This window comes from Lynx canadensis, chromosome A1 (assembly GCF_007474595.2).
Source record: "Lynx canadensis isolate LIC74 chromosome A1, mLynCan4.pri.v2, whole genome shotgun sequence".
Classification (NCBI taxonomy): domain Eukaryota; kingdom Metazoa; phylum Chordata; class Mammalia; order Carnivora; family Felidae; genus Lynx; species Lynx canadensis.
In genome coordinates, this window is record NC_044303.2 from 231,790,763 (window position 1) to 231,813,794 (window position 23,032).

At 52.2% G+C, this 23,032-nt stretch overlaps 1 protein-coding gene across 1 annotated transcript in view; it reads right to left on the minus strand.

Moving 5' to 3' along the window:
• Nucleotides 1–11,625: 11,625 nt before the first annotated feature.
• Nucleotides 11,626–23,032, minus strand: part of ANKRD33B (ankyrin repeat domain 33B) — an 82,383-nt gene continuing 70,976 nt past the window's right edge. Inside the window, exon 4 of the mRNA XM_030332494.1 lies at nucleotides 11,626–18,391. Coding sequence (XP_030188354.1) covers nucleotides 17,562–18,391 — 830 coding nt within the window. The 3' untranslated portion in view covers nucleotides 11,626–17,561. The remainder of the gene's footprint in view (nucleotides 18,392–23,032) is intronic.

Sequence of the window (23,032 nt, forward strand, 5' to 3'; positions counted from 1 at the left end):
CCCGGGCATTACCGCCTTCAGGCACCCCAAGAAAGGGCAGGGCTGGAGGGAGGACCTGGAAGGAGACGAAAGAGATCGCCAGACCCAGCAGGTTTTTAATTAATGAATTAGTTCGAAAACATCTGCCTCCTGCCTCAGCGGCCGGCGGTGCCCTTCTGCTGTTCTCCAGCTTTTTCGAACGTCACAGCTGCCATGCTGGTTACGTGCTTCTTTCTACAAACCCCAAAGTAAACTTTTTTTTCCCCCCGAGACTTTGTATCCTGCTGACCTCTGCAGTATACAAAACAAAAGCAAAACCAAACCAAAAAATCCCAGGCATTTCATAACCGTCCCAGGAGGCGTCTACGGCCATATGCTCCTGAAGTCGAGAAGGGGTGAGTGGGTGGTGGTGGTGAGCTGTGAAACTCTGAGGACTTGAAATTTCCTCAATAGTTGTATTAGCTAGAGTTCTCCAGAGAAACAGAACGGGAGACGATGGGAGATGACCATAGATATAGATGATAGATGGATATGATAGATGGATAGGTAGAAGATGATGATAGATAGATAGATAGATAGATAGATGATAGATAGTAGATGATAGGTGATAGGCAATAGATACATAGATAGATAGAAGATAGATAGATAGATAGATAGAATAGCTAGCCAGAGAAATAAAGAGATTTGTTTTAAGGAATTGGCTCACATGATTACGGAGGCCAGCAAGTCCAAAATCTGCGGGGTAGGCCAGCAGGTGCGAGACCCAGAGAAGAGCCAGTGCAGTTCAAGTTCAAAGGCCATCTGCTGGCAGAATTCCCTCTTGCTGAGAGACGCCAGTCTTTCGTTGTTCTCAGGCCTTCCCACGACTGGATGAGGCCCACCCACATGGTGGAGGACACTCTGCTTCCCTCAAAGTCCACCGATTTCAATGTGAATCTCAACCAAAACCTCACAGAAACATCCAAAATAACGTTCGACCAAATATCTAGGCCCCGTGGCCCAGCCAAGAGGACAGGCAAAAACGAACCATCCTGACTCTATGTAGTGAGAACACAGAATGTACTTGGATACTAACGAAGTCTTCATTATCTCTAGGACTGTGGTCCTCACTCGGGGGGGCCATCTTACCCCCAGAGAACCTTTGGCAATGTCCCAGCCGGGGACTAGGAAGGAAGAGAGGGGCACTAGGGGTGGCATCCAGCGAGTGGAGGCGGGGGGTGCAACCCAAACTCCTACAATGCACAGGGCAGCCCCGACCACAAAGAATCATCCAGACCAAAATGTCAACAATACCAAGGTTGAGAAACCTCAATGGTCCTGTTCTAGAAGTCCATGACTTCTCACAATGAAATTACATAATTAAAGGCAAATTTCCCTCATCCTGGACTCTTGAAAAAGAAATACATGTGTTTCAGTGACAAGGGCATGCTTGGTACAGGCAGCTAATGTAGCTGGAACTTCTGTGTGCTTTTCCGTCCCTGGAGCAGAAAATAGCAAACCACCCTGATTCAGATCCGCTCCTGGATGCAATGGAAAATTTTAGATAAAGCAAGCCCTTTCCTTCAGGGAGCGTGCACAGCATAACGGCTGTTTTCTCAGTCACCGATACAAAGGACAGCAGAGATTAATGTCCCCCGTGGCTCCCTCAGCACACTCACCTAGAACAGGCAGGACAGACACACAGGCTTTTGGCTCAGCTACATAAAGATTCTCATAAGAAGGTCTAGAAACCTCTTTCCAAATGACTGCAGCCTATTTTCCAAAATGGACCTCGTATGGCTCAAGCTGATGAGCCTCGGAGTCCGTACACGCGGCAGAGGGGTGAAGGGTGAACTTGGAAGACGGCATCTGTCTACGGAGCCAGCCTCGGAGCATAATGTGGAGGGAAGAGAAAGCTGTGTAGGTGAAGCTCTCCTTCAGGCGGGACTTCGGCCACACCTTATGTCCCCGTCTCCTGGCAGAGTCCCCACCCTCCAACACCCACCAGCAACCCTCCACAAGCCCTTGTCTCTGTCACAGAAGGACTAAGACCAGCTGTGACCTCGTGGGGAGGCAGCCGCTTCTGACCCACAACTCCATGCGTGCGATGCTGACATCCTTTCTACCCCTCAGATGTGAGGATGTCCAGTGAGTTGGTTCTACTCTTAAGCCACAACATGCACAGCTGGATGACATCACAAGGTGGCTGGAAAACAGGTTTCCGGGTGCCAGACGGAACAGGCATTTGCAAAAGTCACGTGCTTGACCACAAAAGTCTCCACCTTCGGTGCCAATGATGCCTCAGCCTCTGTACATCAGTTGATTAGAGACTTTCAGGTTCAGTCACTTCTAGAAACCCTATCTGCCAGGGTGACATCAGTAACCGGGGAAGCCCTGTGTGACTGCGGAAGTCATTCGGCACAAACGAGCAGCTTTTTCCGTTACGTTAAGACTCATCCTAGTTCCAGTCCCTAGAATTACCCAACATCAGAGTTGGCGTCAGGCCAGAGCCAGAAAGGCAGCCCAAGGGTTTGTGGTCCCTGGATCTTCTGCACCTGCAACCTGGAAAGCAGAGCACGGTGGGTGAACACCCATCCTTGCCCGTAGGACCCATGTGAGAAACCCACATCCTGACCAGCACCAGCTCTCAGACTCGTGTAGATTGAGCAGATTTTGGAGGAGAAAGGACCTGTGAACAAAAATCACAACCCAAACAAACCAACGGACCTAGGAAACCATGTTTGGAGTAATCCTAAATCAGATTTCCTTAAAGCATAATCAGGAACCCCCCTCAGATGACATATAATGTCACGTCATATACCTCTAACGGCCCCGGGAGGATGCTAAGTGAGTTAAGATAACTAATGAAACCCTTCATGTACTTGTGTGGGTTTCACAGCTGAAGCTTTTTTCCTGCCTTAAAACAAATTTTTGTCAACTTAATAGGTTCTTGAACTATCCTCATAGAGCCCCTTAGCGTCTTAAAAGGATCCCCCCCCCAAAAGTCATCCCAGGAAACACCACCACAACCGGAAGATGATTACCTCGGAGGCAGAAACCATCACAATGTCTAAGAAAGAGAACCAGCATCAGTTTGATAAACAAGTATTTTCCTCAAGGACAATTAGGTAATCTGAACAGAATGAGAAAATGATAACGGAGCACTTATTACTTGCTTTGTCTCAACTCTAGAGACTTAACCAGAGTTACACTGTGTTTCAGGAATCACAAAGGCATCCAAGGAGACCTGTTTCCCACCACTACCTCCACCACCATTATCTTCACCATCACCGCCACCATCACCTTCCTCCTCGCATCTACTGAGCACTTACCATGTGCCAGGGGCTCACGGCAACCTTACCTGGTAGACGCTGCCACTGTTGATATTCCATAAGCACAGGGCGGTAGATAACTTGCTTCACTCACACAGCTAGAAGGTGGCAAAGTGACATTGATCTGACCACCAGGCTCTAGGCTGTTCACCGCCCGTCTTTAATTTTTTTTTAAGGTTTATTTATTCTTGAGAAAGAAAGAGACAGAGCGTCAGCGGGGGAGGGACAGAGAGGGGGGCGGGGACACAGAATCCGAAGCAGGCTCCAGGCTCCGAGCTGTCAGCACAGAGCCCGCAAGGGGGCTCGAACCCATAAACCATGAGATCGTGACCAGAGCTGAAGTCGGACGCTTAACCGACCGAGCCACCTGGGCGCCCCTTCATCACCCATCTTTGAGGAGCAGAACACTCCACTGCCGTTTCCACATTGCATCCATCCCCTACCCTCTGACAACCCGGACGGTCGCCAGGCTCCTCTGTCTCCCCACAGAAGAGGGCAGACGTTGCTCTGCCAATGCACAGAAGCCATCCCAGGGGTGGTAGGCGTCAGTAGCGGGAGGAACAACAGTGAGGTCCTCTGGTTGCCAAACATCTGGATCGGAGCCCGACAGGCGCTGGGTCCTGCTCCCAGGATGGGTAAACCTAGGAGAAATTTGGACCCCATTCCTCCTGAGACGGAGAACAAAAGGGAGGAAATCATGAGAGACTAAAGTCCAGCTTCCCACTCCAAGTTCAAGACCCCGTCTCCTCCAGCGGTCAATGGGACCCCCCCCCCCTATGGACATGCTGAGGGTCCTCATCTCCAGTGGGGCTGGGGCAGGGAGCTCGAAAGGAGAGCCGATGGGGAGGGCTGGTCTACAGTGGTGAGCGTCCCCCAAAATCAGATGGACAAGAGGTTGGGGCCACCCCCTGCTTGCCCCTTGGGAGTTGACCGAGAGCGGAAAATACAAAGGAAAACACTGACCTTTCCGCTTTTCTTCAGGGATGCCAGCTTCTCCCCAGGGCCCTCTCCCCCCTCTTCTTGGGAATGGAGCCCATTATAGATGTACAAGCAACGAGCCCACTTCTAACAGCTCCGTTTTGCAACCTGACAGTTACACGTGGCGCAGGACAGAGTTCTGGTGAATGTGATACAAGTGGGGGGTGTCTTAAGGGAGTTGGATCATCCAGAAGATTTGCCTGTTGTTGCCCCTCACCTCTTTCTCCTATGTGGAAAACAGGTATGATGGCCTGTGCTCCAGCAGCCACTTTGGATTATGAGGCAACCAAGGGAACGGACGCTGTCGCCAAGGGTGACGGAGCAGAAAGACAGAAAGAGCCTGGATCCCTATGACAATGGAACCACCATGCCAGCCCCAACCTGCCTCTAGACTTCGCTTAGAGAAAAACAAGCACTCGAGTGTTTAAGCCACTATTTTTTGGCCACAACAGCAAAGTTCAGAGCACACACTGAGTATATCTCAGCTCCTCCTCTCACTAGCCCTGAGACCTTGGATAGGTTTCTTGACCTCTCCTTATCTCAGTTTCCCCATATGTAAAATGAGGCTAACTAGACTTTCTCTTCCAGGGTTTTTGGGCGCCTGGCCCACAGTAGCATAGTAGGCTTTGACAGTGATATGAATCGTAATGACGATGATGGTCATTGATACTAGTGACACCGACGATGATCATTCTTGAGTTTTCTCCCATGTGCAGCTGAACCTAATCCTGTTTGACACGAATGCTCACCGTGGCCGAGCGGGAGTGCGTTTTCCCTGGAACAAAGGAGGCGACATCCCTCCTCAACCTCCATCAGCAGCTGCTCCAGGAAAGCCAGAGGCCAGTTCCCGGGAAGGAGCACCCTGGGGCAGTCATGGCCAGCCTGGTAAATGACTCGTCCAGCCCACTACCGGGCTCGTATCTGCTGGGTCGGCATACAAGCAGGACGCAATAGAATATCAAGGTTGCGTGAGGGAAGGAAGGGGGCGAGACCATCCAGAGACGACGGGGCAGGGATGAGGTTCCCGTGGGAGCACATCCGAACTGGGGAGAGTGGGTAAGGTTGTCCGGGACGACGCTCGACGCGGCCGGCCCCCCTTCCACCCTCTCCGACACCTACAGGAAGACCACCAGCCAGGCTCCTCGCGTGCGCTCCTGTCCTGATTTCCTGAAGCATCCTGTGTCCATAAGTCCTTCAGGAAAGCAGCATAGTTTCTACCTGCTTATAGCAGAGAGAAGAGGAGCTCACAGTAATTAAACACCTTGTTGGCTGTGTTCTCCGGTTCCCGGCGCAGGGGCAGACTCCACCGCCCTGAGCTCTAACGCTGCGGATGGCAGCACGGGCCAGAGCCAGGACCGCTGGGTGCTGACGTGCGGACCTGGGACTGAGAGCAGACGAGCCCGCTTGTCTCTCTGCCTGCCTCTCTAATCCCAGGTGGCTGGATGGTCGGAGGGCAGGTTGGCAGCAACCGTCCACCTCGGGGGGCACCCCTGCTCCCAGGAGGCCCGAGGATGGGCCTGTTAGCGGGGCTCCCCTGCAGGCTCTGGGGAGAAATGATGCACTTCTCGGGGTGGAGGGGGGCAGCCTCCTACCCCCTCCCTCCTTCCTTCTCACGGTGGTTGGAAAGATCTTGACCCAGATGGCCGGGGATGCTGCTCTTGGCCCTGAGGATACCGCAGCCGCTGAGCCGAGCACCGATCGGGGCCGACTGCCCACAGTTGGCGGTGCGGCCCTGAGACCGAGGAGCTGGGGCCCCTCTCCAGCCGCTTGGCAACCATGCACGATCCAAGGCAGCTCACCATTGCAGGGACTCACACAGGGCCTGGGGCTGAAGAGCTGTGGCCAGATTCTCTCTCTCCTAATGGAGCTTGTTAGGACGCAGAAGGCCTTTCAAACGTGCCTGACCGCCTCCCCGCCGCAGGCCATGCTTGCACTGGCCTACCTTCCGCTGGGATTCGCGAGGGTTCTCCAGAGGCATTCCCGGTCACCTGGGGGCCGTGGAGGCAGAGAAGTGAGGGCCACCCCCTGAGGACAGTCTGTCGAGGCAACTGGTGCACAGCCTGTGCTCAGAGTGGCCCCCAGACTCTGTCCAGGCAACAGGCCGGGTGTGCAGACTTCCTTCAGAGATTCACTCTTCTTTACGGAAATGACCAGCGCTGCCGGGCTCACAACGAGAACGTGTGGTGAAGCCGGGACTGGACCCGTCTGTCCGTCTCCAAAGACCTTGCCCCGCACCGCCTAGAATCTGCATGTCGTCACTCCGTTTCGTTAAGCAAGCCAAGCATCTTCTTCCCCGTCTGCTCCTCTGGGAGAAAAGCCAGGCGGGATCCAGGAAAGCTGGGTGTTTTCCACAGCGCGGTTACCGCTGAGCCGATCTCGCTGGTTTCCGTCTTCGCTGAACACGGTCCTTGTCGGAGGCCAGGACCCTCATCAACGCGGCCTCATCAGCCGGATCCCCAGAGGCGATACCACTCCCCCCTCCGCCGGCAGGAAGCGGCTGCTGGCAGGTCAGATTTTTGACCGTTGGGCAGACGAGATGAGGAGGCTGGTGGCTCCCCGAGGTGTGCCTGGGACCGCCCCCGGCTTCTGCTCACCCCACCCCCCTCCAGGAACACAGCCCCGGCCCTGTGAATGACCTCTGCAGAGGACACGGAGAGCAGCTCAGAGGGCAGCGCAGCCCAGACGGGGAAGAGCCCGGAATGACTCCGGGATGGGGGCCCCAGCTCAGCCCTCAAGGCTGCCCCGGGGCCAGGCACGGAGAGGGAAGCGAGGCCTTCTTCTCTTTCCTCCTGCCTCTGTGGGATGCAGGGGTTCTGTCTGGGGGACCCCAAGTGCCTTTGGTGCAGGTGCCGGCTGCGGCCGGCCGTCCTTCCAGCGTCAGGATGGAAAGGTCCAGTAGGTCACGGATGTGGCCTCCGTGAAGTCAAGGACCTTTCAGAGCCGGGGGAAGTGAGCAGACGTATGTGGGAGACGGTGGGGGGAGGGCAGGGTGGAGAGCTCCACTCACCCGCCCGGGAGTCTGGTCTCAAGTTAGAAAGCAGATGTCGCTGGGACTGTCCCCGGGATGGAGTCTGGAGGACTGAAGCGGAGAAAGGAAGGAGACAACTTTTTACTGGCTGCCAGTTCCGTGTACACCCTGATAAAGAGCTCGGTACAATGTGTGTCGTTTAATTAAATCTTCCTGAAAACCCTACAAACCAGGAAGGTCCCCACTTCAAAAACGAGGACGCGGAAGCACGAGGCAGGCCCCTTGCCCGGAGCCCTGTAGCCAGAAGGGCGTAGGGTGGACCCAGGGTCCGTGCGCTCCTGGGTCCACTGTGCCGCCGCCCAAGGGACAGAGCGGAACTCTGCTCGTGGCCTCGGTCCCGAGTCAGGAGGCCAGAGTCCAGCTCGCCAGTCCACAGATACTCCTGGGGCAGCTGCCATGGGCCGAGTTCTGTTCCAGATGCTGTGAGACGGCACTCAACCCCAAAGACGTGGCCTCTACCCTCATGGCTTCTCGCCTTCAGGGGTCGAGCGAGGAGAAGGGGCCGGTGACACCAGTGGCCAGCAAGGTGGGAGACAGCTGGACAGCGAGTGTCGGGAAGGGGTCCCTCAGCGTGCAGAGTTTAGGGGGACGGGATTCCCAGGCTCCTTTGCCCAGGGAGGGAAGACACTTTGCAACCTTTCCCGCTACAAGCTAACTTCCCCCCCCCCCGACAATCCGGAACCCCCCTGTCTCTCTGGTGGCCCAGAGAGAGCCCCCCGGCTCCCGGGGTCCAGCTTCTTCTCACCTAGGCTCTCGACGCTGACAAATTTCCCTTTGTTTTCTTTTTTTCAGCAAGAGCTAGAGAAAAGTTGAAATCATATCCCCGCGATTGAATTTCTTGGTGTTGTTTTGTAAATACCGCTCTCAAAATATCAAGGCAGGTTAGAGTCTGATTTACACATTTTATTTATTTATTTATTTATTTGCCAGGAAAATGTATTAACATTTTGTAGGTTTTTGTTTGTTTGTTTGCTTGTTTTTTGTTTTTTGTTTTTTTTAATTTTTTTTTCAACGTTTATTTATTTTTGGGACAGAGAGAGACAGAGCATGAACGGGGGAGGGGCAGAGAGAGAGGGAGACGCAGAATTGGAAGCAGGCTCCAGGCTCTGAGCCATCAGCCCAGAGCCCGACGCGGGGCTCGAACTCACGGACCGCGAGATCGTGACCTGAGCCGAAGTCGGACGCTTAACCGACTGCGCCACCCAGGCGCCCCTGTTTGCTTGTTTTTTTTAAGTGAGACCAAGAATGAGCTCGGGCAGGATAACAGGTCTTGAGGTGGGCAGTGCTGGGGGGCGGCCGCCCACGGCTGTGACCTTGCCAACCCTGATGTAGGGGGGGTGGGGAGGTGGTGACCCCTAGGATCGGAAGCTGCTGGCCAGCTCACCAAGGACCTGGGCCGTCTGCACATCGAACGTTGTTTTGTCGTCAGACCGGGGGCTTTCAGGCCACCGAGGCCACCTGTCCCGCCCCCCCAGCTGCAAACCAGCTAACACATCACCAAGGGAGAGGGCAGGAGTGACCCTGGGGAGCCAGCAACCCCTCCTGGGGAAGGGGAACCCGGGCTACAGGCAGGTGGCCGTCCTGAGATCCTCGGGGGATGACGTACTTGACCACACGACTGCCCCGTGTGGAGATGCTGCTCCGGAAGCCAGCGGACGGGGGAGGGCACCCCGGGGTGCACCCTCCTGAGGCCTGTCCCACTGCACCCTTAGCCTCAGTGGGCGGGGACCTGGGGCTTCACCGTCTCCCAGCAGATTCAGTCAGGAAAACAGCGGGGGCAAGACCACCCCCCTCACTTTTCACGCCCCAGTTTTCACTGTGCTAAAGGACTATCCCTCGTACATATTCCTATTTACTAATATTTCTACCCAACACATGCACACCTCATTTGTGTTTCCACAAACAACAAACACAAATAGTCTCCAATCACCATCGTGGCCTGGACAATTTTATTTAAAATGTGACTTCCCAGTTAGGTCCCTCCTTAATAATTATGATTTTCAGGGAGTAGAATTATGATCTTTTAATGTGTCAGACTTCAGACTTCGAAAGACAGGGCTGAATTTCCCAAATAAATAGGAGTTGTTTTCGGTCTCATCGAAAATAACCCAGGGGCACCTGGCTGGCTCCGTCAGTGGAGTGTGAGAGTCTTGATCTTGGAGTCGGGAGTTTGAGCCCCATGTTGGGGGTAGAGATTACTTTAAAAAAAATAAAATTTGAGGCACCTGGGTGACTCACTCGGTTAAGCGTCGGACTTTGCCTCGGGTTGTGATCTCGTGGTTTGTGGGTTTGAACCCCACATCAGGCTCCGTGCGGACAGCTCAGAGCCTGGAACCTGCTTCACGTTCTGTCTCCCTCTCTCTGCCCCTCCCCTGCACGTGCTCTGTCTCTCAAATATAAAAAATAAAACATAAAAAAAACTTTTTTTTAAAGAAAATGGTCAAAAGACACATCAAAAGAGGCTCTCCTTCGCCCATAATTGGGGAAACGAAAATTAAAATGAGATACAACTTTGTAACCATCAGACTGCAAACATCCGAAAGTCTGAGGAGCAGCCGGTGTTGCTGCGGGAGGGGCACAGCCCCTCTCGTCCCCTGCGGGTGGGCCAATCCCCTCACTCGCTCTCTCGGGAATCTTTGGAAAGGACAACACAGCCGTGCCTACCGAAATTTACATCGGCCTTCCCTTCGATCCGGCACATCCTGTCTACGCGCCTGTTCCGGAGAAACATTCACTCGTGCACGCAGGTCAGGTCAAGGCTCCTCACGACTTGCGTATGGTAGGAGCCGAAACCACCACGACGAGCCGGGACCGGGAAATGGTTAAGTGAGCCACGGCACACCTGTGTCCAACAATTCTGGGTGCCACCGACACGAGCGAAGGGGCCAAGCGCGCTCTCCCCAAAACACAAGAGAGCAGCTGTACGTACTACAGGAACTCCTCTAGATGACGCAGGAAGGGGAGAAAACATTTAAAATATACTTCTCGGGGGTGCCCAGCCGGCTCAGTCAGAAGACCATGCGACTCTTGATCTCAGGCTTGCGAGTTCAAGCCCCTCGCGGGGTGTAGAGATTACTTAAATAAAACCTACAATTTTTTCATTTTTAAAAAATTTTTTTTAATGTTTATTTATTTTTGAAGGAGAGAGAGAGTGTGAGTGGGAGAGGGGCAGAGAGAGGGAGAGAGACACAGAATCCGAAGGAGGCTCCAGGCTCTGAGCTGTCAGCACAGAGCCCAACGTGGGGCTTGAACCCACAAACTGCGAGATCGTGACCTGAGCTGAAGTCGGACGCTTAACCGACTGAGCCACCCAGGCGCCCCATCCTAAAATTTTTTAAAATATATATATATGGGGCGCCTGGGTGGCGCAGTCGGTTAAGCGTCCGACTTCAGCCAGGTCACGATCTCGCGGTCCGGGAGTTCGAGCCCCGCGTCAGGCTCTGGGCTGATGGCTCAGAGCCTGGAGCCTGTTTCCGATTCTGTGTCTCCCTCTCTCTCTGCTCCTCCCCCGTTCATGCTCTGTCTCTCTCTGTCCCAAAAATAAATAAACGTTGAAAAAAAAAATTTTAAAATATATATATATACGTATACATATATATATACGTATATATGTGTGTATATATATATATACGTGTATATATATATTTCTAGAAGGATGCCTAAGTAATTCATCTGAGGGACTGCCCCGAGGGAGGGTCAGGGACTTTTCATCTGAGACCCTTTCACGGCATTTGGTTCATTTTTTCTGTGTTTCTACATTCCTTTTTTAGCCATTAAAAGAAAATCAAATTAGTTTTAGAGTTTTTAGAAAGCTTTTCAAGGACATGCTTTAAAAAAAAGCATGCTTTAAATAAAGAAACCAAAGAACAACATTTACATTGTATCAGCTAGGTAAAAGAATACACAGAAAAACAAAACCTGGGGCGCCAGGGGGACTCAGTCATTAAGCCTCGGACTCCTGATTTCAGCTCAGGTCATGACCTTGGAGTTCCAGGGATCAAGACCCTTGAGATTCTCTCTCTCCCCCTCTCTCTCTGCCCCTCCCCCGCTCATGCTCCCTCCCTCTCTCAAAATAAATAAGCCTAAAATAAAAACCGTATTTTTGTTTTGACACATGTGTGCAGATACATGGACAGACGACTGAAGGGTGCCCACCTCCTAGTGGGTGGGCTGCAGCGATGTTATTTTAACGTAAGTGAAAATATTCTTGGATAAACCATTAATTTAAAAACCTTACCATCGAAAGTAAAAGTAAAGCGTGTTCAGGTAACAGTGTGTCAGAAAAAGAAAGTGCACATCTATCCCGATCAAAAGAAGTGACATTAAAAATACGTGACATATTTAATTGTCTCATTTCCTACACACGTCAAATATCACACCCCTGTACAGTTTATTTCACAAGCGCTTTTTAATCCCGTAGCCACAATCCCCCCATATTTTTACATTACTTTTGTCTAGCGTTTTTAAATATTAGATACAGAATTTGTTAGAAGGTGACAGGGAACAGACACATTCTTTATGCTGAATAATGTACCATATTTAACGTAAAGATTATTAACGTTTTCGGTATCAACAATTGGACGCTGCTGGGAGACACATTTATTTGTAGGTCCCAAAATAGCCCTGAGGTCTAAATAGGAAAATATCTTTTATAAACCGTAACAAAACTCACCTTCAAAATAAAAAGCTATGAAATGCACCCAATGCTATCCCCGGTCAACATTTTCAAAACAGCCGTTTTCAGAAATGACAATGGAAATAACTTTACATTCAGAAAACAGAGCTTATCCTAAGATGACAGAATTTGAAATCTGGTACCCCGTGCAGAAGCCTGTTCGATTCTCAGACTGCCATAAAGTTGCCATTATTAAACACACATCCTCAGACACCCAAAACATGACAAGGCAGGACAATGATTTCAATGAAGAGAATTCCAAAGAAACCTTTTTCTGTTCAACTGACCAGGGGTGTATCATTCAAATTCCTGAGGACGCCACCACAGGCTCGGAGAGCTGCTGGTAACATTTCCAGGTTTACAGCTTTTTTTTTTTTTTTTTTTTGGTTTTCATCCAGTCGTCCATAATTGTGCAGTTCCAAACCAGCTTCGAGAACTTCTGCTCAAGAGCTGGTGTTAATAAAGTGCTTCAATGCAAGCTCCCAAAACATTATACGGCGTCAGGTCAACACAGGTCACTGCCCTACCAGCTTCATTTTTGTTTCTCACCTACATCTCCTCTAAAAACAATATAAAGCTGTAATACTATGAAGAATTGACGCCTCTCAAAACCCAAGTTGTGTTAGCTTTGATTAGAGTACTTCATACTTGGGATTTGGGAAAATCCTAGTGCTTCCTCGGGGTAAGATGCTGATTCTATGGGCTAACCTGGCACCAAATTCGAAGTTCAGTCCCCACCCTGTGGCCACAGCTGAAAGTCTGCTGGAGCTCCCCAAGCAGGGTCCTCTCCGGCTTTTGCTTCTCAAGGCAGAGGACGCGCGTCAAAGGCAGAGAGATGTCCCCGATTCGGCGACTGGACCTTGTCCTACATGAGGCGCCTGGCCCAACACTCCACTTCGAGAAGATCCGGGTTACGACATGCTAGCTGTGTTCCACGCCCCACTGGATGAAGTGTTTCCAGTAGGTCTTGGACCGTCCAACCCTCCTGAACACACACATCAATGAAGGTCACGCCTGACGCTTCCCGAGAGCCACCGCAGCCATCACCTTTGCGAACACAGGACCTGCTCTTCCTTTAGTTGTTCATTTGCGCGTGCACGTGCGTGTGGGCACACTCACACCTTATCACACACCGCGCACTCCGGCTCGGCCTGCAGCCGAGGGCCATCAGAGCGCTGCAGGGACCGTGCCTCTCTCAGAAGTCTTGTTTCAGGCTGGGACACAATGCAGAAATTGTGCGCACGGCACGGGCATTCAACCGAGTTGCTCGAAAACCAGTTAAATCAGTTCGGGTAGTGGTTAAGTTTTGTGTTTCGTGTTTTTCTGTTTGTCTCGGGTTTTTTTCCCCCCCAAAACCAGCCTCCAGAGGAATTTTTTTAGCCACTTGTTTTCAATGTTAATGAAGAAACAGGTGAATTCGAGGCCACAGAAATGGGCAGCTGACTCAAGAGTTACACAGACGAAAGAAACAAGTTCTAGATGCATCGAGGTGTCAAGCTGAGAAAAGGGCAATCAGCACTTCAGGGAGACCGGTTTTGTCCTAAGTTCTCTGTGGGTAACAGCACCCCCACGGTGAGGATTATTTGCCGGATTCCAGTTGCCATCATGAACGCGACCTCATCGTTCTGCGTGGGCCGGTTGTGACGGACCTCCTGCCTTCCCTTCCCTGAAGGATAGTGGTCCTCTAGGCCGTCGGCCTGGCTCAAGGGGGCTGGTGCGAGGCCGCCGTGGCGGGAAACGAGGACCTGGCATGCGGAGTACCCACAGACAGTGCAGAGCCCGGTCACCCACGTGGGCCGGAAAGGGCGCTGAGCAAATACCCGGGCAGCGTGTCAGAACTTCCCCAAATACTGTAAAGAAGAACAAATGCTTGCACTTGATCACATGAAAGACGGCGACTTGGAGCTCACAGTAGGTCATGATGAGTCTCCACGCAGTGGGGCAGACAGGTGTTGTAGGAGACAGGAAAGGAGCAAGCAAGAACGTCCAGGGGAGCCTGGGGGAGGAGGAACCCCTGACTTCCATCAGAGCGCCTTCCCTAGAACAAACTTAGGTAAATTAGGGAGAGACAGGCTCCTCTCTGACTGTAGTGTGGACGAGGGGGGAAAGGCAGTGCTCTTGCCAGAGGCTACAAGGGACAAACCGTGCCCCCTTCTGAGTCTTGGCTCATTAAGTTAACTCTCAGGGAGGCCTTTCTTCCTAACGTGGTACCCTGATTCTTCCCTGTGGAACACGGGCTTGGCATCCCTGTCAGGACGGGGTCCGGCCTCGCCTCGTGGGATTCTATCTCGCACACCAACTGCTGGTCTCCACGCAGACGCCGGGCCCCCGGAGACCCGCTCACCACTGACAGCGTGGAAGGAAGTGGGCAGAGGCGTCTGGAACCGCCTCTCCGCACATGCAGGCCCCGCGTCCCAGCGGACATCATGAATCTCTGTCCCCTGCAGAACGAGCCTGGTGTCTCGGGAGGACCCGACGCTGAGACAAGGAACCAGCTGCGATTTCCCACCTCCGTGTTCCTGACGCGCTGCCGGGAACCTGTTGGGAGATGCTTCAGAGACAGTGACGAAGGTCCGTGATGCTATGGGCCGTGTGTCCCTAGTATGGCCAAAGACGCGACAGCTTATGCCTCTTAACACTGAGGCCATTCCAGATGGACTTCCCTTGGCTTTCCAGATTTTCCCTCTGCCTCCCCAGTGGTGAGCAGCACACCGGGATGACCGTGGAACATGGGTCCACATGAGCCAGGACAAGAAACTGTCATCCCCACGGCATGCACCCCGACAGCAGACACGGAGGAACCAGTTCTAGAGGTAAAAGTGACGAATGGCCCGTCTCTGTTATCCCAGCCACCGCTGCTTACATACAGGCTGAATCTGCTTTAAATACAAGGGTTCACATCCACAAGAGGTAACTGAGAGGTGCCGAGGTGACCTCACATCTACCCCCAAAGCCGTTTCAGCTGCCAAAGTCCCGGGTCTCCAATAACCAGAAAATCTCAACAGAGGGAGCCTCTGGACAGCTCCCTGGAAAACAGCAGCACTGATACCGTCTTGGAAATAGTTCTTCTGTCTGGTGTGATCAGAATTCACTCAAACGCTAAAAAGTATTAAAATATACTTCATCTTTTCCTCTAACTATATTTATATATAAATCCCTGAGAAGGTACCTGTCAACTTGAAATTCACTATTTACAGTTAATAAGCATCAGGGGTGCAAGCAGACACGGGGTCCTCCCTGCTCCGCACAGCAGGGTGGTGCTGTTATCATCTGTCAGGAGAGCAAACGAGGTCTCTTGCCCGTAAAAGGGCACAGCGGACCGTGCCAAAATCCTAAACCAACTGCAAAGAAGCTGGGGAAATCTGTAGTTCATTCACTGGGCAGGTGGAGGTCACTACATGATAATTCAAGAGGGACACCACACTGCCTCTCACGATCGCCTTGCTTTTCTGCCCTTTTTAGACCTCAGAGTGGTGGTGCCACGGAGGATCAGGGCATTTAGCCAAAAGTGGAGAAGAAAACAGGCAAAGGAAGAGAGAAGGCAAAGGAGATGACAGGGAACAAATGTGGGGACATGTGGAGAGCAGAAGGAGGTCACTGCCCATCAGTGCCCCTGCCCCCGACCTACAGCGGAAGCCAGGTGACAAAGAGTGACCCTCAGCTAGAAAATGCAGCCAGCCATTCAAAGCAATGAAAATACATGAACGTGAAAATTATCTCAAAGAATGCCGGACTGGACTGTCAGGGAGCTCAGGTGTGTTTCTCTTCACCTTGGGGACCAGTCCCCATCTCATCCGAGGGCACTTGGCCAATCCCGACTCACACACGAGGGTGGCCTGCAGCCCCCTAATATCAGCGATGCTGAAAGAAAGCATTAGCATCGCACCTTCTCCCATCAGTCTGGTGCTGCCCAACAGACCGTTGGTTGAGGTTTTTGGAGAGGTGAGTCTGAGACCCCAGACTGCCCAATGCCCGATGGTGCCGAGCATCACAGGAGGATAGGCAGAGGCCAGCGCCACCCCAGTCCACATCATGAGACAGGTGCACATCGCGACACAGCCAGGGAACAGCACGATCTGACATGTGAATCCAGGGTCGGTCTCTACTACTTTAAATCTATGGCTTCCAAGTAGGGTAATTTTTAAATAAAGTGCCGTCGGTAGTGCATATATATATATATATGACAGATACTCTGCAACCCAGATGGCCAGAGAGTCATTAGAATTTCTCAGTGCTTCAGAGATAAAAAGTATGGATGGAAACTCCCAGTGAGAGCTCAGAGCCCAGGGCAAATCGCATACATGCTCTGCCGAAGTCCCCATATCTTGGAAATTCTACAAAGCCAGCATGAGAATGAACTGAACATCACAGGGAGTCATCAAAGGAAAAATAAAAGCAACTCCACACCAGGGAGTCTTTGCAACGGAGTCTGGAGGAGGGAGCGGCCCAGCCCACGCCAGGACAATTTGCCTAAGATGAGTTTGTTTAATGTTTAGTCCTGATCCCTGTTCCGCCAGCCCCTCTCCCCCTTTTCAGTGGTTTGTATGACTCTGGCGCCTTGCTCTTTTGCATCTTTTTTACGTTTTAAGGATATCTGAACTCAATTTCTGTAAGAGTACATAGAACTTAACTTTGTATTTCTACTAAAAATTTATCACATTTGCCCCCATTTTATTAAGCAATAGGTTTTTCTCCTATCTATTTTTGAGTATGTTAAAGGCTTCGCATCCAGTTTATCTGAAGTCCCTTGCTTAAAATGTTTAGTTCTAGCAATAAATACATGCTTCTCTATGCACGGTTTCGTACTTCGACAACAGGTTTTTCTTCATTATTATTACTGTATAAATAAGAGCTTTAAAAATAAGATGCAAGGAACTCTGATCCCCCTGTCTCACTTCATCATTTTGCTGTAAAAGTAAACGCCTCCATCAAATAGAAACAAATATTCAGCATCGCTTAATCAAATCATTAAGAACGTACGAAGCTCATGCACGCCTACGATGAGAAGGAAAGGCAAAGACCAGAGCAAACATCAAGGAAAGGGGAGGCTTCCGCAAATTCTGTATGAAATCATAGAGATATCACAAATAATTATTGCTAGAAACAGTATTTTAAACAAAAGGTCTTCGGGCAAATGTACTCATGACGTCTTAAATACAAAGACCAGTAAAAGGCAAATCTGATCATGATTAAAATACAAAATTATTCCGAAAAGGCCCTTTGATACATTGGTCTTAAAAATTCCTCAAGTGAGGTTCTAAAGGTAGGCTTTTTGGCAAATTGCCCGCTAGGTGTACTGACTGCTAAGGGAACTGGTTTTAGGCTAATCTTCTTGTGCCCTGCCCAACTCACTCTAGGGTGCTGCCTGAATAAATATGGAGCGCGTTCTGCCCCCCCCCCCCCCCCCCCCCCGAGAGCCTGTCTGCAGGCGATGTGCGGCGGCGACGTGCGGGGCTGTGCAGCGCGGCGGAAGGGGCGAGGGCGGGGGGCGGAGGGCGGGCGGGGGGCGCATCCTTCCCGGCGCCGAGCCCCGCCGCCTCCTCCCCCGCGCCTCCTCCCCCGCCGCACACGCTTCCAGGCAGCCGACCCCTCACGTCCTTTTCCTCCAGGACGGCGCCCGCCTTTCCTTCTGCGCGGCCGCCGCCCGCTGCTTCTCCTCTTCCGCCTTCCTCTTTTCCTCCTTGGCCTCCTTGTACCTCCACTTGGGGAGCTGCAGGTGGGCGCTGTCCTTGGTGCTGCCCTTGGCGGCCGCCCGCTCCGGGTGGAAGGTGGGCGCGGGCGCCTTGCTGATGCGCACCCTGGGGATGACCACGCCGGGCCGCACGCTGGTCCTCCTCAGCAGCTGCAGGGGCAGGAGGCTGGCCCTCCGCGGGGCGCCTGGCAGCTGCGGAGACGGGAGGCTGGCTCTCGGGGCCCCCTCTCTGGAGACCCCCGCGGCCTGGGGGGTCCGGGATTGCCGCTCGGCGCCCTCTACCGGATCGCTCTCCGGGGCGTGCGTGTCCGGGTTCCCCCGGGCCTCCAGGATTTCCTGCACCGCCAGCCGCCTTTTCCCCACACAGGGCGGGTTCTCGGGGCACACAGTCTGGCAGACGATGGCCACGGCGGGGCTGTAGAGGCTCGTGGTCATCCTGACCATATGGTCCAGGACGCCCCCATCCTCCAGGCCGTGGCGTGAGCGGGGCGTCAGCGCGGACCGCACAAACTCGGCGAGCCTCTGCAAGCAGTTTTTGGAGCCCGTGGGCTTCAGAACGGCCTCCGGGGGGAGCGGCAGCTCTGGCTTGTACTTTTCCCCAAACTGCTCGGGGCTGGGTCGCTCCAGCAGCCTCTGGATGAGGCGGACGGCCTCCAACCGTCCCGTGTAAGCAGCCCACTCCTGGGAGGACATCCCACGGCGGGGGTCCCGGGCATGGACATCCGCCCCTGAAAAAAACCAAACGCAAACAGTAATGGGAGAATGCCTCGAGAACCTTTCCCGTCCAGTGGCAGAAAATGAAAGACAGTGAAATGGATCAAAGGCAAAATTTCCACAACCTAGTAACAGACTCCCTGGAACTGTGCCACCCGGATGAGCCTGCATCTGACCATGAACTACTTACTGTGTGTACGACTGTAACACAACTCAGCTTTAAGTGCTCCTAATTTAATCGCTTGCCTTTCCTAAATAAAACCACCTGAACTCAGCACCTAAGTCATGGAATTTTTTAATTTTTTAAAAATGTTTATTTATTTTTGAGAGAGAAGGACAAAGTGCAAGTGGGGGAGGGGCAAAGAGAGAGGGAAACACAGAATCGGAAGCAGGCTCCAGGCTCTGAGCTGTCAGCACAGAGCCCAACGTGGGGCTTGAACCCGTGAACCACGAGATCATGACCTGAGCCGAAGTCGGACGCTTAACCGGCAGGCGCCCCTAAATCATGGGATTTTTAAAGAAATAAGATTTCATGGCTTTCCAGCAACGAAGAGATGACTAGACAGACGTGTGAACACTTCAATGATGTCACCAGAATGTTCTAGAACGCCAAAAGGAATAATCACTTGTGAGGGTCCCATTGTGCAGGAAACGTGTGGCCCTTCACTTCTTGTACTGAGTTGGTCGGTCCTGGGTCTATCATCTTTACCAGACCGTGGGCTTCTCCAGGACAGAGCCCCCATCTTACTCATTTTGGTTTCCTCGACACATATCATCCTGGCTGGTGGGAGGCGTGCATTTCATAAAGGTTTGCTACAAAATGGATGGTGGTCACAGCGGCCAAGGGACCTACCTGAGGCATCGAAGTTGCCAACAGAAGGTCTCATCTGTGTGTATTTCCTGCCCACCCGTCAGGGAGGGTCACTTCCTCTATGACACTTAGTGCTCTGTGTCAACGTGGCCAGACTATGGCACCCCAGGGATTTAAACAAACACTAATCTAGGTGCCCTGTGAAACTGTTTTGTAGATGCCATTAGCATCCACAGTCAGTTGTCTGAGTAAAGGAGATTACCCTCAATAATGTGGGTGGGCATCATCCAATCGGTTGAAGGCCTCAAGAACAAAAGCTAAAGACTTCTGGGGAAAAAGGAATTCAGCCTCAAGACTGCAGCATTAACATCTGCCCAAGTTTCCAGCCTGATGACCTGGCAGATCTGGGGCTTGCTAACCCCCAAGGTCATGAGCTAATTCTTTAAAATAAATCTCTTAACATGTATCTCCCAGCGGTTCTGTGTTTCTGGAGAATCCTGACTCCTGTATCCTCAGTCTCCCTTACACTAGTCACTTCCTTACTAAATCTCCCCCGTCCCACCCACCGCCCCCTCCTAATACTGCAAATTTAAACTTCAGCTCAACTTGATGAGATGTTCATAAATTTCAGCGCAGTCGTATAAGAGAAATTAAGAAGGAATTGCTGTTCAATTAATCTTGGTCCAATCTCAGCCCCATACGCGGTTAAAAATCATTCAGGATTTCAGGTCCCATTAGTCAGACTTTGACTGGCAAAGCAGTGTGGAGAACTAGGGCAATTATCTAGTCTGTGAGCTCTCCAGGGACCGGGACCGGCAGAGGCTTCTGCATTTATGTCTCACGCGGACCCAGGTGTTTGACATGTGGTGGCGGCTCAGTACGTGCTGAACGGAGGCGAGGAGGGGCTCAGCAGCCTCCCCGGCCTGGCGCCCCTCCAGCGGCCCCCTGGCACAGGCAGGCCCGCTCACCTGGGCTTGCCTCATAATGTGCTTAATTCTGTGGCACATTAAAGAATAGACGTACTCGGAGAGTGATAATTATTTGGAACTGGAAATCGGGATGGAACTCATTAGCCAGAGTACAATTTATAAACTGACAAAAATGAAAAGGGGGCAGTAAAAATGTCATCGCAAAAAATAGATGACACATTAAGCCTTAATTAATTGCACGTCACTTAAAAAGGAACAAACTGCAAAATTAAAATCTTAATGAACGTGGCTTGAGAGAGACATTTTTCAAAAGCTAATAGAAAACTAAAGGAGCAGCTGTCCGAAGGGTAGTTCAGTGCTTCCTGCTGTTTTCGTGCCTTTCCCAAATGATCTTGGAAGGGGCGCCTGGGTGGCTCAGTCAGTTCAGTGTCTGACTCTTGATTTTGGCTCAGGTGGTGATCTCACGGTTCCTGGGTTCGAGCCCTGCACTGGGTTCTAGCGCTGACGTCACAGAGCCTATTTGGGATTCTCTCTTTCCCTCCCTCTCTGACCCCCTCCTATCTCTCTCTAAATAAATAAACAGAAAAAAAAACCCAACAACAACCCTTCAAAATGATCTTGGAAACCACACACTTTTAAAGAACAAAGGCCACTCTGATGGTAATGTAGCCTGAGGACTTGAGCCATGCTACACGTCTGGGATTCATGTCATGAAGAAGGGCAACATTAATGGCCCAGACAGAGCGATGAACCCGTGGGAGGCCAGCACCGATGGTCACCACTCTATAAGTGAACGTTTCAGAGAACAGAGGATTCTGAAAGGCCGGTGTGTGCATCTTCTACCCGGGTCCTACTGGCACCCTCACTCCCTACCCCTGCTGTCTCACCCGGTGCTCCAGCCATGCAGACAGAAGTCGGGCTCCTACCCACGTGTCCATTTGCTGCCACGTTGAGTGCTGTGAGTTGCCTACACAAAGTCCTCGATTTCACTCAAGGCAGCAACATACTTAGTTCTGGGCAATGCATCATGACTGGCGTAGACCAGGGTTTTGCCATGTCAGTACTACTGACATTTTGGGCCAGATCATTTTGTTGTGGGGGCCGTCCTGTGCATCGTTAAGACTTTTAACAGCAACCCCGGTCTCTACCCAGTGGGGGCAAGTAGCATTCCACAGTTGTGACAACCAAAAATTTCCCCAGATATTAGCACGTGTTCCCTGGGGGGGCAACACCCACCCCCAGTTGAGGATACTGGTCTAACCCAGTAACTTCAGTCCTGTTCCCCTTTTCCTTAGCCTCTCTTACAAGGGTCAGTGAGCCCCAAAGAGAAGGCTCTTGCACCCTGATAAAAGTGATGACTGTGGGTAGTGCCGCTTTCTGTCTAAAACACAGATCTGAAGCCTAGAGTTCTGGTGCAATGTGAAGTAACCAGCCAACATGTGGGGGGAGGGGGTTGCTGAATGGGGGAAGGAGGGTGCTGGGGGGAGAAAGAGGTGCTGTGGGGGGGAGGGGGTACTGGGTGAGGGAGGATAGGAAGTGCTTGGGGGAGGGGGGTGCTGGTTGTGGGGGGGAGGTGTTGGGGGAGGGGGATGCTGGGTGTGGGGAGGGGAGGTGCTGGGTGGGGGATAGGAGGTGCTGTGGGAAAGGGGGTGCTGGGGGAGGGGATGGGAGGTGCTGGGGAGGGGGTGCTGGATGGAGGAAGGGGTGCTGCTGTGTGGGAAGGGAGGGGGTACCGGGTGGGGAGGGTGGGAGGTGCCGGGAGAATGGGGGTGCTGGGTGAGTCAGGGGTGCTGGGTGAACAGAAAAGGGAACCCAGTTCTGGGATGTCCTCATGGAGCCCAGGGCCAGCTCTGCCCAGCTACTGCCTGCCTTGAGACTTCTGGTGAGGGGGGGGAACAGAGGCTTGTTTGCTTTCAGCCCCCATCAAGTCAGGATGTCTGTTCCTGGAAGCAGAAAGCATCCCAAACAGGTGCCAAAGGAAAAGAAGCTACCTTCCGTCATTCATTCTCAGATACTGTCCCCCCAGCAGTCATGGCCAGACTAGAAGAAGGCAGACAGAGCCTGGGCACATCACTTCCTTTCCAAATTCTCTGCCAGCCCCCCAACATCACCTACCCTTCTAAGCCCGTCTCTGGTCCCCTCCCAGCAAGAGGCCTTTCTCCGGACACAGGAGCCTGTGGACCAGCTCCTGCAGCTTTCCTCCCATGTGCCATCCCGGCTTGTATCTTGGGGATCAATCAATACGATCAGTCGGGACACAGGGTCTCAGGAAAGAGCCCTGATTTGGTGGGTGGGGGAGGGGGCACCTCCTTCTAGCCTGCCCCACCCCCAAAGGCATTTCTGAGATACCTTGTACTTGGTCCTTCAGGGAGTCTCAGCAGGGCTGAGTCCCAGTTGCCCACAGGGTCTCCCCTTTCTATCCTTCACCCGGCTCCCTCACCTTCCAGACAAACTAATTGTCCCCACGTCCTGTCTCAAGGTTTCCTTTTGCGTCAAGCTAAGCGCCCAAGCTAAGACACTGTCTGTGGTGACATGGAATGCCTGATTTTTAGCCCTTTCTCTACAAATTAATCTGAAATCATTCCAGCTTGGCAAATTCTCAGCTCACAAGAGATTCCTGTTATCCTTATAAACAATAAAGAAACCTCTGCTGTGATGTTGTATCACTTGGCTTTGCAGAAGCACACACAGTCGGGGCTCGCCTAGGACACGAATGACCACAGGACCAACGAGGAGAGTGGCCCTCGTTAAGCAAGCCTCCTACACCTTCCCGGATGTCTGCATCATTGCTGGGGATCACAGACGCGTGAAGGGGTTTGCCTGTTTCCGCTTCCCGAAGGCCGAATGCCACAAATGCCACAGAAACCACACCACGCTTCAGGTACAAAAGCCTAAGCAGGTCTAGAGCTTGCCAA